The sequence below is a fragment of the Peromyscus eremicus genome, chromosome 9 (genome assembly GCF_949786415.1).
Source record: "Peromyscus eremicus chromosome 9, PerEre_H2_v1, whole genome shotgun sequence".
Lineage (NCBI taxonomy): Eukaryota > Metazoa > Chordata > Mammalia > Rodentia > Cricetidae > Peromyscus > Peromyscus eremicus.
Window position 1 is genome coordinate 105,605,732 of NC_081425.1, and position 18,567 is coordinate 105,624,298.

The 18,567-nt window shown below is 44.5% G+C and overlaps 1 protein-coding gene across 3 annotated transcripts in view; it reads right to left on the reverse strand.

The window, feature by feature from the left end:
• The window catches only part of Nek10 (NIMA related kinase 10), a 196,950-nt gene that overhangs the window by 156,431 nt on the left and 21,952 nt on the right, over window positions 1-18,567 (reverse strand). For all 3 annotated transcript variants that reach the window (XM_059274196.1, XM_059274195.1, XM_059274197.1), the window contains exons 6-11: window positions 10,006-10,090; window positions 6,094-6,135; window positions 3,983-4,061; window positions 2,815-2,882; window positions 1,011-1,090; window positions 22-108 (exon numbers count right to left, since the gene is read on the reverse strand). In XM_059274196.1, the coding sequence (XP_059130179.1) occupies window positions 22-108; window positions 1,011-1,090; window positions 2,815-2,882; window positions 3,983-4,061; window positions 6,094-6,135; window positions 10,006-10,090 (441 nt within the window). The remainder of the gene's footprint in view (window positions 1-21; window positions 109-1,010; window positions 1,091-2,814; window positions 2,883-3,982; window positions 4,062-6,093; window positions 6,136-10,005; window positions 10,091-18,567) is intronic.

Here is an 18,567-nt window from a genome sequence, read left to right on the forward strand (position 1 = left end):
TTCATGAGGATCAGACCCTACCTTTTGGAAAGTAAGTCATATTCATGCAGAATCATCAAGAGGTTTTCTACTACGTTGAGTTCACTGATCTTCTCCCTACACTCTGGACTACAAATGCAAAATTATTAGTAGTTACTAAAAACATATTTGACTTCAGCCACATTTTCCTGTCCTAGTGGTCAGAGTCGCTTCTGTGGCTTGAGAATGGCCCCCATAGGCGCATAGGTTTGACTAATTGGGCCCTAGTTGATGGAACTGTTTGGGAAGGATTAGGAGATGTTGCCTGTCACTGGGGGCAGTTTTGAGGTTTCAAAAGACTCAGGCAATCCTGTTAACTCTTTCTGCCTCATGGTTGTGTCTCAAGATATAAGCTCCCAGCTACTGCTCCAGCACCATGCCTGCCTACCTGCAGCCATGTTCCCTACCATAATGGTCATGGATGCACCCTCTGAAACTGTAAGCCCCAAATAAATTTTTTCTTCTATCACAGCAATAGAAAAGTAACTTAGACACTTGTAAGGAGTTGTGAGGCAAGAACACGGAGAAACTAGGAATTGTATACTGTTCACAAAAACGTAATGATCTGCTCATTGACATAAAAGTATATTTATAGCTCTATCATTTAAAATAATGACACTATAGAAGGACAGGTTTTCAAAGCCAAATTTTATCATTGAAAATGTCCTATATATTACAGGGGATATATAGGTGAGAATGAAGAAAGAAGGTCTGGGAGATTCAGCTGGCATAGGAATGTAGTTGTTCTGAAGGCTCACAGAAGGGAAACCATCAGTCATGCTCCCTCAAACACCAGATGGCACCTGAGAGCAAGTGGGATGCCCTGCTGTAGGGCCTTCCTTTCTAATGTAAATTATGCTTTCTAACCAGGTGACTCTTCCCCATATGGCGTTTCCCATGTGCCTCCACTCCAGGCTTTAACTGAGCAGGCAACAGATCAGCCTGTGTGTTTGTATCTCTCCCACCTCTGCTTCTGTAGTAGCCACACTTACCTCTCTGCTAAGCTAGCTAGGGCCAGAAGAGTACCCAACAGGACGTTAGTGTCTCGGGCACCAAGTAGATTCACTAATGTCTGAAATGAAAGAGAAAACACAATTACAGAAGTCCTAGGAGCCTCTTGAATGGTGCACTGTCCCTAAAGATCACAGACACTGACTCTTTGCTATTTTTTTCTGGATTCTTTTCTTTTGCTCAATTAAAAAATATATGTACACAAGTGGAAAATGTATATATGATTTTATATTACTTATTTGTTTTCTTCCTGATGTTACTAACTAAAGTGGTATTGAGTGTCTCTATAAACCAGTGGTTCTCAACCTTCCTAATGCTGAGACCCTTTAATACAGTTCCTCATGTTGTGGTGACTCCTAACCATAAAATTATTTCATTGCTATTTCATAACTGTAATTTTGATTCTATTATGAATCATGGTGTAAATATCTGACATGCAAGATATCTGATATTTGACCCTTGTGAAAGAGTTGTTCGACCCCCTCAAGGGGGTTGGGACCCACAGGTTGAGAATCACTGTAAAACATAACTTTTTTATAACCAGGGCCAAATTGTTTAATACCTCATGGCTTTCCTTAGAGAATAATGCAGTCCCTGAATCCTCATTGGTGTAAATTCTCTTCCTCCTAGGTTTTCAGAATATAGAACCCTCCCATCCCCCCAAAACATTCTTGCCAAACACCTCCAGTCGGAGCTGCAGTGTGTGAAGTGGCTGCTGGGATGGAGTTTGTTTCCATCACACGAGCACCCTTTACACTTCCTTCTGTTGACATGATCATCTTTCTCCAGGTCCTTGCTCATCCCCACCAGTGCCTGATGTGTTTCACAAACTTCAATCCCAGAAACATCATTTTCAAAATTTTTGCCAGCTGACTTAACAACTTAATGTTACTTTTTTGTCAGATCTTAAGCAACAGCAGTGAAATCACTGTCTGTTGAGAAAACTTCTGTGCACCACCTAGATTCAACCCCTAGACCGTAAGCAGTGTATGTTAACGTATTTCAGGCAATCATGCTCTTATACATACAATTGCTTCCTGGATAGGAAGACTCAACAGGTTATTGAAATCTGTTCTACATAGCTGCCTGCTAAATAGTAGAATAATTTATTTTAAGGTGCATGCCTGTGTGCCTGTGCCTGTGCTTGTGCCTGTGTGTGTGTGTGTGTGTGTGTGTGTGTGTCCGTGCATGTGTGCACATGTGCAGGTGTGTGTGGTGTTGCTGGAAATGCAGAGCTCAGGATCCCAGGCATATTGAGCAAATGTTCTTTCTCTGAGTCACATCTCCTTCCCTTTAAAGTAAATCCTTGACCCATAAGCTTGTAATACTATACCACCTTGTGAGTCTGCATCACGTGAAATTGCTATATCCAATTATCTTTGGCTTACAGACAATGGTGATTTCATATGATTCTAACTAATAAAACCCTACAAGACAGATGGGCTTTGTTTATATGTAAACGTGTACGTCTTTTATTTGATGACTTTCATTTGTTTATTTTAAATAAACAGCAAACAACTCCATTCTGTTTACAACATTAATGCACTCAGCTTGCATTATATGGAATAGAAAAGTAAAATCCATCATGCACTGTGCCAGTTATTTAGTCCTTATGTTCATAAAGAAAATAAGGAGATAAGAAGTCATCATTTTAGGCTGGGTGAACAGTGTTATGACTTCTAATGACATGTAGCTTGACCATCAGGCTCTGAAATTGTGCATGTGAACTGATGCCACACAGAGTAGTGTGGAACTCAAGAACCAGCTCTTTGAGGGCCCACTCACCTTGTGAGCTCCGCTCGCAGTGACCCATTCTCTTTGTTCTTTCACAGCAGCGAGTTTTTGAAAAATATCTGTTAAAGAAAGAAATCATTCAAAGGGAGATCCAGAGATCAAAAGAGGCAGTAGTCATGAAACTTCAGGTCCTCAAATGTGATGGGAAAGTAGAGAAAGGAAAAACAGAAACACAGACCCACAAAAGGAACAGTGGAGGATAGGACATACCTTTCAACTCTAAGAACTATCCACAAGCTCAACTAGTATTATAAATATGAAAATATCACAAAAGCAAATCCCCTTGTATTTAAAGTTAAACAGGTTCCTGAACCTTTTTACAAATTGAAGGCCTTGTACTTAAGAGGCCTTGCTCATAAATATCCCAACTCACGAAGAGAAGGGAGGTCAGCCAGGACATGAAACCTGGGAAGGTTCCTGAACTGAGAGAGCTGCCCTTAAAGTAACTTTCTGGGCCTGGCATCTCCCCTGCACATGAGAGCCAGTGTGTGCCCAGCCAGCAAGCACAGGAAAGCAGTCTGTCCACACAAAGACAAAGGGCTTGAGCTGGCACTCTGAGCAGCAGGAAGCCTGTGGCTTGCCACACCTAGAGGGACTGGAAGGGAGAGGGGAGAGAGAGGAAGGAGGAAGGTGGGGATGCAGGAGCTCTAAGGTGGAGGGGTGTGGGTAGAGGGGAAGTAAGGGAAGAGGTGGGAAGAGAAACTGGTCAAGCTTCCCACAGAAGCCAGATGAATGACTAAGATGCCCCATGCCTAGGCCACAGCTTCCACGCTGCTCTCCAGGTGAGGTTCTCAGTTTTCTTTTTCAGGCTCTGGATAGTCCAAATTCTCTGAGCTACATATAATTATTACCCAAATTTTAGGGGCAAAAAAACCCCTAAAATCTGACATTTTCACAGAAATTAAAAGGTAGAACTCTTCACCAGATGTGGCTTATATGGAAGACTTCTTTCCTGAAACAAATGTTCTTGCCAAAGGAAGAGCTGCCCTGGGAAGATTTGGGGACCTGTGCAACAGAATCCATCCGCTGGCACAAATGCACACACCATGTGAGTGAAACACCAGTAAGAACAGCAGGTGCCCTTTCTCCCGCTGCGAACATCACACTCCATTCCCAGTAAGTCCACAGAATTAGCTGTGTCCCTGGCAACAATGCTTACACGTCATGTTGACCAGCTTGTCCACACAGTGTTGCTCCTCTGCGTAGCCCAGGTATTCGTTGGCCACGATCTCCATGTACTGTTTGAAAGACCAACCCAACAAGCCAGTCAGAAAGCTGGCACCAAAAGTGCACAGGAAACAAGAGTGCAGGGCTTAAGAGGAGCCCCAGATGGCACAAGAGGGAATCCAACCGCTGCTCAGTACTCCCGCACCTGTTGTACTCAAGGGCAGGATACTGGGTTTAGTGTTTCCCAAGTTTTTTCTGAATGCTCAAAAAGTTGAAGGAATTCTGAAAGCCTTCAAAATCCCAAAATGACTTGTAACTGAATAAGTTCATGGTGTGCTTTATGTAAGATATACATGATAATTCGATTCTTTGATTTACCTTGCAGTGAAATGTTTGTAACATATATATATATATTAATAATTAATATTTTATAATATCTCAAATTATATTTAACCAGCATACATGCAAAAATTAGTAATAGGAATGAAATAAGATATCTGATAACTCCTTCCTGGCAATAACTGAGAAACAGACTCAGAGAAACATACATAATAAGAGAGCAGGAGTGATAGGTAAGTGATAAGATCCTTTACAACATATGGAAGTTCACTTTGTTCAATGAGGTAAATCTCCAATTAAACTTCTTTTTAAAAACTGAACATGGATCACCTTCTCAGGATCCAGTGTTAATCTGACTGTGTTCAGTTGTCATGGGTTGAAGCAGATGATTCAGGAGTTCTAGTCCAGCCTGGGCTACATGGTGAGATTATTGCTCATATCATATAAGGATAAACAAGCAAATAAAATAAAAATAGCAGAGTGTGTATAAACCTGTTATTTAGCTACTAGAGGAGGCTGAGGCAAGAAGACTGCAAGTTTGCAGCAACCTGGGTTTCATAGTGAGATCCATCCCAAAAGTCACAAAAAGTCAACATAAGGGCTGGAATGACGGTTGTTGGTGGAATGCTGGCCTAGCTTTCTTACCCAGAAAAGATAAAAAATAGAATAAAAATAAATAAATAAATAGATAGATAGATAGATAGATAGATAGATAGATAGATAGATATCACCTTTCTTACCATAGCTTTTGTGAGACTGGGCCATTCAGAAACTGTTTTGCTCTCTTTTTTTTTTTTTTTTTTTTTTGGTTTTTCGAGACAGGGTTTCTCTGTGCAGCTTTGCGCCTTTTCCTGGAACTCACTTGGTAGCCCAGGCTGGCCTCGAACTCACAGAGATCCGCCTGGCTCTGCCTCCCGAGTACTGGGATTAAAGGCGTGCGCCACCAACACCCAGCACGTGTTTTGCTCTCTTAATAAGCCCGAGTTGCTCAGTAGTTGCTCAGCACATATAGTCACCTGTCTATCATTCCTCATAATATAATTTAAGATACTACAAGACACGAGGCTAATAAAGTAGTTTGTTATAAAATTCTTTTTCATGCAAAAAAACCCCTAAAATCAGGATCATTCCTTATATTATCACCAACTTATGAATACTTAATCAAGAGTGGGTGTTTTATGTGGGGAAAACGTAATGACGTCATACTTCTTTACATCATGGGAAGTGACTGGACAGGCAATGCACATCATGATGACAATAGTCTTTCTTGTCATCATTAGCTAAAGATGTTCAACTTTAAAAGTTTTTTAACTTAGTTAAAATGTTGCAAATTAAAAAATGAAACCTTTTACAACACTTTTTTTATTTTCACCAGCTGGGTAAATGAGGCCAATTAGCAAGAACAAAGTATTTTCCATCACTCTCTGCCTGTGAGTGTCATGTCTCAGAGCCACAGTTACCAACCCCATCTGCTTCTGCCTGGCAGGCAGCAGACACAGACACGCGTTTGTTGGCTGTTTTGAGCATTAGCAGCTCATGACTTGAGCTCCAATACAAGCAAATCCCCTTTGTTTCTTTTGAAGACAAGCCGGGGAGGCATCCTAATCCCTCAGCTACTATACTTACCTCCAACCTGAGCGTATTAAGGGTGAATATTTAGAGAGAACCAGGCACCAAGCCCACCATTGCATGATTATTTAAACCTTATCCAGAAATTAACCCAGAATGTAAAGGCAAGAGCAGCTTCCAGAGAAGCAATCCTACCTGGGCTAGGTCTTCAATCCCACCCAATTTATGGAGTATTTCCTAATAAAATAAAAGCAATAGATAGAGCATGTTAGAGGAGAAGAGGTACATATTTTACAAGTGACTCCACTACTAAGTTGTATGATTTATTATTGTTTCTTCAAGTTCCACATTCTCACATAAACACAGAATATTTAGTATTTGTCATTTCATACTTAAGATAAATTGCTAATGAATATAAAATTGTGTTTGTTGAGATTTATAAAAAACAAAAACAAAAATAAAAACTAAACAAACAAAAAACATTTGGTCAGAACTGGAACCTGCCTCCCATTTCTCATTCTCTGTACTTCTTCCTACCACCAGAAAAAAAAAAAATTAGACCTGGGAAATGCCCAAGGCTAAAAATATGAACTTGTGGACAAAAAGCAGCAGCAGCAGCAAATGGTGAGCGGCAAAGTGAGGAGCTCAGGCACTACAGGCTACGATGGGAACAAGGAAAAGAACATTCTGGAAAAGCCAAGATTTAAAAATAGAATGGAGTAAACAGCACTCAGGTGCTAGGTAAGAGGAAGGTCTCTGCAGAGCAGCAAAGCCACAAGACAAGGTGGTGCTGTTGTGCCCTCCTGCCCAGTGGTCAAGAAAAATCACCTCCCATCACCACCTTTTATCATCATCTCTAAATAACTACAGCTTGGAGGCTTTTAAGATCTGCTCTTGCCTCTGACAAGCAATGTGTTAGAGATTCCTACAGTCAGTTTAGCTGAGCATTTATCCTGTGGAGGACCCCACCTAGCCTTTAAAATCCAACTTAAATCCTCTAATTGCAAATAATTCTAAATAACTATATCTTTAAAAATGGCTTCTCTGTTCTTTCCTAGCTTTGTTGTGGTTGAGAAGCTCCATTAAACACTCACCTAAGCCTCAGGACATTAGCAGCCAAGTCTATAAACCATATCAGTCAAGGAAGAAGGCCTGGCAGCTCATGGCAGGCTAGCTAACTGTCTTCCGAAGCAAAATTTGTACATTAAGTTCAGTGTGTAAGTGAGGCAGTACATAGACACGACAGAAGGAAGCGGACTGGGTGGAGAGCCTGACGCTTTAAGAAATGGAGGAGTGGGGCTGGCAAGATGAGGCACCTGCTGCCAGGCCTGATGACCGGAGCTCCATCCTAGAGACTCACATGGTGGATGGAGAGAAACACTTCCCATAAGCTGTCTCTGACCAACACATGTGTTCTGTTACATAACACACACACACACACACACACACACACACACACACACACACACGTACGTAAATAAATAGAAATGAAATTTTTAAAAATTGAAAAGATAAACTGCAGTTATAAATGTGAGAAGACCTGAACAGCTGGACAAAGAAAGGAATGCTTTCAGGTATTCAGGTATTATATATATATATATAGTGAATGATAGGTGGAAGAGAGATAAAACCTGGCTAGCAGAAGGGCCATTACTTCTGCAAGAAGGAAGGACAGCTGCACAATAATCCAAATATTCAAATAACAAAGAAGAAAGGAGAAGAAGGCTCCCACCAGAGTGGCTTGGGGCTCCTCTGTAGAACTCATGATGCAGCTTTGTAAGGACACAGGCAGGAGGAGTGGGCATGGAGTGGAGATGGTCTGGAGCTGCACTCTAGACCTGCACACTGACAAGAGGGGAACGAAGCGCAGTGATGGCGAAGCCTTGCTGACATTCGCCGGAGGATGGTGCAGTAATCCCCACCACGGCCTTGTGGCTGTGGCCAAGAATTCTTGGCAACTCAAAGCATTATACAACTGGCAGAGGGCACGCTCTTCTGGTCAGGCTGGGAGCAGCCGCTCGGGAGAATCCCCTTCTATGGAAAGACTGTCAACCAGGGACACGGACATAGTGTGTGTCAAAGTGCCATAAACAAAGTAGTCACTGCGTTCCTTGCTTTAAAGAGGAGTGTGATCTACCTTCTGCCAATCAATCAAAGGCAACATAAAAAAGGCCATACTTTAAAAGCAGATCAGCAGTCACCAATATTCTCAGCAAACAAGGTATGCTGAGGTAAACCTTTTGTTGATGTTTTGTAAGCCTGAGAACAAGCTGTTCCTCCTTGAATACTCTTTAATATTCTGCACGTAGGGTTTTTATCCAAATGGAGACTTATCAGAGAGCAAATGTGGGGCTCACTGATGAAGGGGAGCAGTCAGCACACCCTGGGCTTGGCAGGAAAAATCAGCCGCATTCTTCTCCTTACATACACCAATCACAGTTGGCAGAAGGCAGCTCTGAAAAGCATAGTTCACCCAGCTCCATACAGTGGCTCACAGGTCTGTGGACAACCAGGACAGAATGCCATTTGGTGGACACCCTGACAGCACATGCAAAGGGTTCAAGTGACAATAACAGCACAAACCTGGTTCAGAATGTATGTGAGGAAAGGTATGCAGCCTCTGAACAGAAGATACAGTGATCAGCAGCCCCAGAAACGCATTTTGTTTTAGTGCTAAGTTTGGGAAAGATGATGATTGGGGCAATGAAAGGGAACATTCTGTCTTTACCAACAAAACTGAATCTACCATAAGTATCTAGGTGCTATGAGCTTCCCAGTAGTTTGGAAAGACTCAGCATAAAACAAGATCCTTTGGAAGGAAAAAATCCAACAGTCTGTACAAATAACAGGCATGCTTGAGATGTTAACACGGTTGAACAGAATCGCCATGAGGCCTCTCACACTGTGTCAGCCCAGCCAGCAGCCTCACTGTTACTGAGAAACTGACTGTCATGGCCTGCCCACAGACCTGCTGATCAGAAACACCTCTAGGTGCTTCAGAAACACAGTCAACTTAGCAAACAGCAGCACCTGCAGCTCCCTCCCTACCTCCAAGCCAGGCTAGAAAGCTTTGAACCAGATCCCTTGGGTAGGCCATTCTTTAAAGTCCCATTGCTAAAGGACCAAGCCCTTCTTATTCAAGGCAAACTATGTCCCTGTGGCTCATCATCCCTGGCATCTCCTGGAACTGTTTTAGAAGGGCAGAATGAGGCTGGAGAGAAGGCAAGGTGGTTAAGAGCACTTGCTGCTTTTGCAGGGGACTGGAGTTTGGTTCCCAGCATCCCTATCAAGGTGGCTCACAACCACCTGCAGCTTCAGTTTCAGGGACCCAAACACCCTCTTCCAGCCTCTGGAGGCATGGGAAGACACATAACTTCAGAACAGACACATACACATGCACATAAATATAATGAATCTTTAAAAAGAAATGTAGAATCAGGAGCCTCAGTTCCCACCTCCTGACTAAGAATCTGTATCTATGAGATCCCCATTGATTTATGTGCACATTAAAATGCAAGAAGCTGTAAACTAGAGGCGACACATCCAAGTAACAGTGATAAACGGGGAAGGTTAGAACTGCAGGCCCCTCCCCTGAGACCAATAGGAGGGAGGCCCTATGCTCTCCTGGGCTTAGAGTTACCAGCCGAGAGCTGGGAAGGGATGGGTTCTTGGCAGCTAACAGGCTGCAGCCCTGCTGTTCCCAGGGGTTGCCTCTGGAGTCATGTGGTGAGCTCCCTTCTTGTCACTGGTGGCTTTGCCCTGGTGAGCCTCGTGACCTTAAACACGCTTCAATGCGTGGACTACTGTGTACCTCCTTGAACTCAAAATGGCTTCAAAGGTTTGACATAGACCTGTATCAAACATAGACCAGAACTCAGTCATTGAACCTTACAGGTTAAGTCTATAAGCATGCAGCTGTACCGGCCTGCAAATCACTTTGTCCTAGTCTTTTCAAACAGCAGATGAGCTGTGTGCCACATCCGGAAGGTCCTGCCTTGTGAAGCAAACATCAACATGGTGCATCTCAAAGAAAAGCCCACTGGGTTTTTAATTTAATTATTTCATTTTGGTTATAAGTGAAGAACAGTTTTATTTTTTCCAACCAACCTGATAACATGGATCCCTCATTAGCAGCCTCAGACAAATTAACACTCTCAGAAAATGAATGGATGGAGCTCGATTAACCCACTCTCTGAAAGAAGAAAACAAAAGAGGGTGTCTTGGTGTTTAGACCATTCACAAACAACACACAGCTACGAAGGAAAGGAAAATCTGTGAAGGAATCAGCCAGTGGTCCATCTCAGCTTCCTCTGTAAGGGATGTGACTTGGTATTTTAGCCTTGACCCACACCAATGTAAAACACTGGAAGCCATCTTCGTCTCTTTGATAACAGGACCCTCCAAACAAATCTGGTTCTGAGCACTCACACTAGCTTAGTAATATTTCATAGTGTCCCTAAATCAAAACTAAGAGCTAAAACTTCCAATACTAGGTCCAGCTTAAGAAGCATCAATGTCCCAAGAGCCTAGTCTCCACCTGAAAAAGTTGCATGCATATACTGAGGAACAAAAACAGACAAACAAACAAGCATTGTGAGATAGTTTCACTCTAGTTTTTCCCTTTTTATTTTGGTTTTTCGAGACAGGGTTTCTCTGTAGCTTTGGTGCCTGTCCTGGATCTCACTTTGTAGACCAGGCTGGCCTTGAACTCACAGAGATCCGCCTGCCTCTGCCTCCTGAGTGCTGGGATTAAAGGCGTGCACCACCACCGCAATGTCATAATGCCATAAACACTCCTGCCATATGGAACACTTACCTGAGTTGAAGACCCAGGTCAACTGTCCCCTGGCCTGTCCTAAATCTATTCTTGGGCTCTAGAGATAAGATTCAGGTTGTCTTCTCTATAGCACTGAGGAGTTCAACTCTTCCCCTAAACAAGTTTCAGTCTATAACTCAGGCTGGCCTTGAACTTAAGATCCCAGAACTCTGGAGGCTGAAGAGGAGAAGGAAGATCTTAAGTTCAAGGCCAGCTTGGCCTAACAAGAATCCTTCACTGTCCTGTCATCACATTTCTGAGCCAGACATGGTAGTAGACACTGAAGAGCCTAGAGCTGGGAAGGACCCAGAGTTTAAGGTCACCCTTGGCCATATACTGAGTTTGAGCGAGCCTGAGCTACACTGAGACGTCCTCAGAACAACAACAACGAAAGCACAGCAGCAGCAGCCCACCTCCCTTCCGGTCAGCACAGGGGAAGACAACACAGTTCCCTTGGGTGTCCTCGCCCCAGCTCCCTTCCCTGCAAAATGTCTCTGTCCTTCAAGCTGGGCCTCAGAGAGCACGTGCCATCCTTAGTCCAGCTAAAGCTGGTAGTAAATGTGTCAAAACATTAAAGGTGCCTTCCTTGCCTCTACCTTGTTTTCCAAATTCCCCAGCAGCACCAAAACCCCTCAGAATGAAAGTCTCACAATCCATCCTCTTGCCCATAAGGCTCTGCAGGACCTGTCTTATCATACGCCTCTAAGCCCACCTCCTGCCATAGCCCCTGTTCCCTTCCAGCCCTGTGACAAGTTGTCTGTGAGCCAGGGCCTAAGGTGCTTCCCAATGGCAGCCTCCTCCGGCTCTCCAACCCAGGACTCCCATTGTCTTTACTGTGCTAACCACAGAGCATGTTTAGTGAAGAAGTTACTTCTAACCACAGAGCATGCTTAGTGAAGAAGTTACTTCTAACCACAGAGCATGCTTAGTGAAGAAGTTACTTCTAACCACAGAGCGTGTTTGGTGAAGAGGTTACTTCTAACCACAGAGCGTGTTTAGTGAAGAGGTTACTTCTAGCCACAGAGCGTGTTTAGTGAAGAGGTTACTACTGCACAGCCCGGTACCCTCCTGAGGTGCAGAAGGTCACTAAGCACTGCCCTCCCCGGATCTTGCTATTGCATGTACAGCCAGGCATTGTCCACAGAAGGCAGGTCCAGCCTGGTGACGCATGCCTCATACTGCCCTGCATGCCAGTTCCACAGTAATCATTGTGCCCGAATTAACAAAAGCCTGAAACACAAAGGGTCCATAATTTCATCTTCAGGCAAGGGAAATGGGGAAAGAGCAGGAACTCTTTCAGACTACAATAACAATGCCATTCACTTGGCTGTGCATAAGGCAATGTCATAATGCCGTAAACACTCCTGCCATATGGAACACTTACCTGAGTTGAAGACCCAGGCCAACTGTCCCCTGGCCTGTCCTAAATCTATTCTTGGGCTCTAGAGATAAGATTCAAGTTGTCTTCTCTATAGCACTGAGGAGTTCAACTCTTCCCCTAAACATACACGTTTAGAAGCTGAGTGAATGAGTCAGGGTGACATCTGTGGCAGCTGCACTAGGCATCCTCCATTCCCTGGCAACACCACTCACCATCCCTTCCTTCTGGTGAGACAGAGGTTGGCAGGGGACTAGACCCACTGATTTATTCCTGGAATGTCTGTGTGCTCCCTGCAGTCCATGCCCCCAGCACACAGACGCAGAAGGAAAGACCTGTGACCACCACCCACTGGGAACTACTCTCCCTCACCACCACCAGTGAGGCTACCAGCAGCTGCCCCTTGCCACTACCAACAACAGCATGGCCCTCTCCAGCACAGGCACTTTATCGGTGACCCTTGTGCCACGGGGCACAGCCAGTTTCTTTGGAAAAATAAAAACAAGACTCAGCCAACCCTTGGGTTGCCTGGTAAACAGAACTCTCCAAGCACAGACCTGTCATCCAGGTACTTGGGAAGTAGAGACAGGGGGATTACAAATTTGAGGTACAGAGCAAGCCTACAGATAGCCTGGGCAACTTAGTGAGACTGTCTCAAAATAAGTGAAAGGGGGCTCAGAAAAGAACAAATCTGAACAAAGTATGAAAATGACAGAATAAAACCAAGCACTTTATATGTTAAATTTAAAAGCGGTTGTTGTGTTTTAAGTAGATGTAGGCTGTAACTCAGTGCAGAGCATTTGCCAAGCACGTATGAGGCCTTACTGGCCATAGCACTGTGGTTTATCATACTTCAGACTCTCCGTTGGTGGAAACATGAAAAATTTTAGGACACCTGCAAAAATATGATAACTCTAATACTCTTATTTTGAAGAAAGTACAGGGCAAAGGCACACAGCTCAAAGACCCTCTCCCCCCCTCCCCAGGCGAACTATGGCGGCTAGCAACAGCTGCAACAGCCATGGCCATCTGATGTGACTGAACGCCAACAACATTTTCAGTATCCAAGGAGGAAAGCCAGGATCTGTGCTACAATTATGTGTGCGGTATTCTTCCTGTCAGCCATGGCCAGTCTTCACAGGAAAGTCTGTGACCTTTCCTGTGGATTTTCCATATTAAAATACATATTAAAAGGTCTTTTCTGTTTTTCTCCTTATTCCTCAAGAAAATGAACTAAAATTCCAATGTTGACTTTAATTTTCATTCTTAATGGTGTCTAACCAAATGAAGGGATCCAGAATAGTCTGAGTTGAAAGTTCTGTTCCAGGCAAATCACATTTGTTTTGTTTTGCTTTGCAGTTTTGGGATGGAAGCCCAAGACTATTAATATTTCTCATAGCTATTCTCCTGCTATTGTAAATAGGATTCCTGATGGCTGAGTCCCTGGGTTCTGCCCCTCGAGAATGACCTCAGAAGGAGACCTTCCTTGGCTCCTGGCCTGGAACTCCGAGGAGGACAGAAGGGCCACAGGGATGCAGCCCTGGCTCTGTGGGGAATTACATGCACCTCTGCTCACCAAGACTCAGGGGAACTGGAAAACACAGGACTTAGTGTAGCCAAAGAACTATGCAGAAAATAGGCACAGACGGAGAGCAGTGTCTTCATCAGACTGACTCAGGCAGGCAGGCCCCTTCGCTGGGGTTCCACACAAATGTGGGTGAAAGCACTCTTCAGATACATTTACCATGGGAACGGGAGATGGGTCCTTGGAGGCAGCCCGGAAAGCCATGAATCTGCAGTGACAGCGCTTCCCTGGAGGCTGTCTCAACGCGGCAGCCACACAGGCGCAAATTCATAAGCGGGCAAGCATTTAACCTCTCTGGTACCTGAGCTGATGCCACGGCTTCCACAGGACTATAAATATACTCAGTGTGTTCAGCTCCCACCACCCTTGTCCAGGACACCACTTTCTGCCAGCAGTGTCAAAAGAAAAGGAAAATGTCACTGCACATATAATGTTTGAGAAGAGAGAAGGTGGGGGCGTTTCTACTTCCTTCAGAGAGGAAGACACCCATATGTGACACGAGTGCTCCAAATGACAGGCGGCCATTGTGGAAAACACACGGTGTACATCTGGAGAGGCTATTGCCTCCACCTGCCTTTAACACACTTCAGCTCACAATGAACACTTTCCTCATGTTGTGTACTGCTTTCCTTAACACACACCAAAAAACAAAGTCCATCTTCCAAAATAAATATCCTCATTCTTAGAATGACCCTTTTTTATTCTGGATAAGTGGACAAGTAAAACTATACCAGAATAGACCAAACACTTAACAGAAACAAGAACACATGTGAGGACTGTCCAGAATCCACACCGACTCCTCTCTCACTTCCCTATGCTCCTTGCTCATCCTGTGTTACCCACGAAGCCTAGCCCACATCCAGCCAGGAAGAAACCCATGTGGGGGCTGTGGACACATCACAGTGCTTCCACATCTTCACCACCATGCCCCACCAGCCTGGTTCTGAGTGGGCACAGAGTACAGCAGAGGCAAGGCTTGGGCCTGGGCTCCACTGGGGCCCCTTTGAAGGGCATGGAACAGAAGCCCAGACTGTAGATCTGTCAAGTGGTGATGGCAAAGAACAACCAGGACCAGGGTTCATTAGGGCAGGATGCTATTTTGGGATAGTCAGGGGAGGCTCTCTTGTAAGATTAGCTCCACATGAGCTGAGGGCAGGAGCTTTGCGCAAGCCTGGGTCAGAACAGCAGAAAAGCCAGCAGCCCAGGCCCTGGGGTTTGTGCAGAAAGCAGTAGAGTGAGAAAACAGAAGCTTGCTCAGGTAGAAGGCCCCAGACAGAACTTGAGGGCCTGAGGAACAGGAATCTGGCCTTTGGATAGTCTAGCAAGGTACTTGAGGGCTTTAAAAAAAGGACTCACATGAGCTGATTGAGACTTTGAAAGGATCCTTCCAGAAGCTATACTGAGAACAGAGTAAGGGAGAACCAGATGGGGAAAGCAGGGAACCCAGGTAGCCTACTACTGTGCAAGCCAGAATTGCTAGCAGCCTGGATTAGCTCAGGAGACAGTGGGGACTGGAGCTGAGGTTTCCTCATGGGTTGAGAGAAAAGTCAAGTGTCCTGTTTTAGGAATGATGCCTTTGAATGACAAAGCAGGAAGGGTCTCCCCATTGACATGGGAGACAGAGGTTGATTCTAGCAAGGAAGCCACCAGGAGCAAGGCCCACAGAGGAGATGGAGCAGGGGAGATGGAGCAGGGCAGATGGAGCAGGGCAGATGGAGCAGGGGAGATGGAGCAGGGGAGATGGAGCAGGGGAGATGATGGAGCAGGGGAGATGGAGCAGGGGAGATGATGGAGGAGGGGAGATCATGGAGCAGGGGAGATGATGGAGCAGGGGAGATGGAGCAGGGCAGAAGCACCGAGAGACTGATAAAGCCAGGCCTGGTGGTCAAGGTCTATAACCATAGCATCTGGAAGCTGAGGTAGGATCAGAAGTTCAAGGTTAGCCTGAGCTACAAAATGAGACCCTGGAAAGGGGAGAGGAGAGAAGAAGAGGGGAGGAGAAGGAAAGAGGTGGAGAAGGAGAGGGAGAGCAAGGGAGGAGAGATGACCTGTCAGCTGTGAAAGTGTGGCTCCTGGGATGGGACTGCTACTCACTGCCTGGCTCTCAATAGCTCATGTAGATTGTAAACACATCTGTCACGCACAGATATGATGATCCTGGCCAGGATATGGTTGCTTTGCATGGTGATCTGTTGGCCAAGGACAAGCAGTTCTTCCCTGGGAAGGCAGAGCAATTCGGCTTCCTGCCTGTCAGGCTCCTCTGGGATGAGAGGCCACAGCACACAGCAGAGAGAACACACTCATCAAAGAGATACTTTGCCCTGGTGCCAACCTTTCATTAAAAGTGTGCTCACAAAACAAAGGAAGGAATTGGGGACTGTGTAGGGCACAGGACAAGAGTGCCAGCCCAGATCTGCCAAGACCCTCTTCAAATCTCATCCTTCCCATTTACCCCATGGCACCAGTTTGACCTTCTTAGAGTCCACTCCATCTCCATAATTGTTATGACTTTTGTGCATGTGTGTGTGCATGCATGTGAGTGCATGTGTGTTCATGTATTCGTGTGTGTGTGTGTATGTGTATGTAATTGTATGCATGTGTGTCCATGCCTGCATGTGCATATGTTCATGCATGTGTGTGAGTACTCATGCATCATCAGGCATGTGTGTGCACACATTTAAAGTGTAGGGAAAAATTTAACATTGTATGAGAACTAACAACATAAGGAAGCTGTATATAATGGTGCACACCTGTAACTTGCAAGGCTAAGACAGAGAATCATGAATTTGAGACCAGACTGGGATATATGTACACAGCAAGACTGATTTCAGCAAACCAAGAGCTGAGGATGTAGCTCAGTCGTAGAGCACTTGCCTAGCCTGTATAAAGCCTTTGGGTTCCATTCCCTTTAGTGAAAAATAAGAGCTACATATTTGTTCTATGACAGTGGCAATAAAAACCAACTTCAGTGGCTAAGTTTGGGGATAAAATACCAGGTTTTGGTCTGTAGAAAGTTAGTGCATACTAAGGAAGAAGAGAGCCTAGGGTCATGAGAATGATGAGGACTGCGACAGGTTACATGAGGGGTCAGAACAAATTGGGCCCACAGAGAAGCAGGATGCTACACTTGAGGTACCCCAGGGGCAGAAGCTGGGAAGAAAGAGACGAATGAGAACGTCACTCTGACCCTCTTGAGCACAGGGATGCAGGAGGGCAGCATCAACAGATGAGACTAACAAGCTGGTGTGTGGCTTAGCAACACAACACATACTCAGCATGTGCGTTCCTGGTTCATCACCAGCACCACAGAGTGAATGAAAGAGGCCCAGAAGGAGTCAGAGGTTCTTCAGAAGAACTGGACGTTAAGCACAGAGAGCCACAGTCTGAGACCTGGGATGAAGTTCTGCACTAGCTACAGACCGCACTTCATGACCAGGATGGTAAAAGCACACCATGAGCATCTGTCTGTTAACTCGATGTGTTTCAAAACTTAAAGCCGTAAAGAGGTCCTCACTGCATGCTGACATGTGGTCCTCTCACTGCATGGGGAGCCTACACAGCCCAAGCAGAGGACCAGGAGATCAAGAGAAGTGCCCTTTGCTCCATGAGCTGTGCCCCAGTGTCAGCTTGGACAACACAAGTCCTATTGTTAACCAAGTACAGTATTGGTACTCTCGGCTAGGGACAGCCAGTGTATTCCCAGAACACTTTTATAGCGATTTCTTTATGATTATTATTTTAGTTTTATAAACTTTGTGGTTTAAAAAGTCAATTTCTAATAAGAGAGGGAGAGTTAGTTTTTGCAAGAGTAAAGTCCCTGATGAAGTTATCCAATCCCAAGTGGTCAGCCCTAAAGACGTGTGCAAAAGAGGAACAGTGAATGGGCCCAGAAGGGTACAGTGTATGTGTGTGTGTATACACTCGTGTGTGTGTGTGTGCACATGTGTGTGCACACGTACGTGTGTGTGCATGTATGTATGTGTGTGCACACATGTGTGTGCGTGTGTGTATGTGTGTGTGTGTAACAATAATAATCATAGAAGAAGAGGTCATGGACTTGAAAGGGTTGTAGAAGAGGACACAAGAAAAGTTGGGAGGAGGAGTGAAATGATGCAAATACAGTACCCATGTATAAAATTCTCAAACGTTAAAAGTTTAAATTAAAATAAAAGATGGTCACGGGTTGGCCAGATATATTCTAGCACACAGAACTCTCTCTAGTATATAAGCATATCTCCATAAAAAATATGCTACAGTCTCATTTTAGAAGTGTTTCAAATTTGTGGCAAATACTTAGTGAAATTTGATGTAAAATGATAATAATAAGGATGACAACTAATCTGCTTGGGGGAAGTAAAAGATATTTTGGACAGTCCTATCAAATGAGTTGGGCAGGTCTCTTCTAACTAAAACCAGAATATCTTGGTTCTGCTCACCTCCACATAGTCATAGGCAAGGAAGAGGAGCTGTCTTCATTATTCTAGAATAAATAATACCAGGAAAGGCCAGCTAAATGAGCTCACTTTGAAATAACACCTAATTTAGTAACCATGCCAAACACAGAATGCATTCTGATAGTTTTGACAAAATTTCATATTATATTTATTAAAATTGTCATATTATATGACCTGACATCCTTTAACCCACTTTTGGCTTTTAGAACATAATGAGATTCCTTTTTGTAAATACATTAGAGTGACACGTCATTTCCCCCGTCTCCTCTATCTTTAATACTCCAAATCCAACTCTTGTAGCCCATATTGTCATCTTCACAGCCTTCTGCACCAAATTCCACCAGTTCAAAACCAGTTTCATTAGTTTCATGAAACCCTCTGTCTCCAATCCCATGTGCAAGTTCACTTCACAAGCTAATTACATCATATTATAACA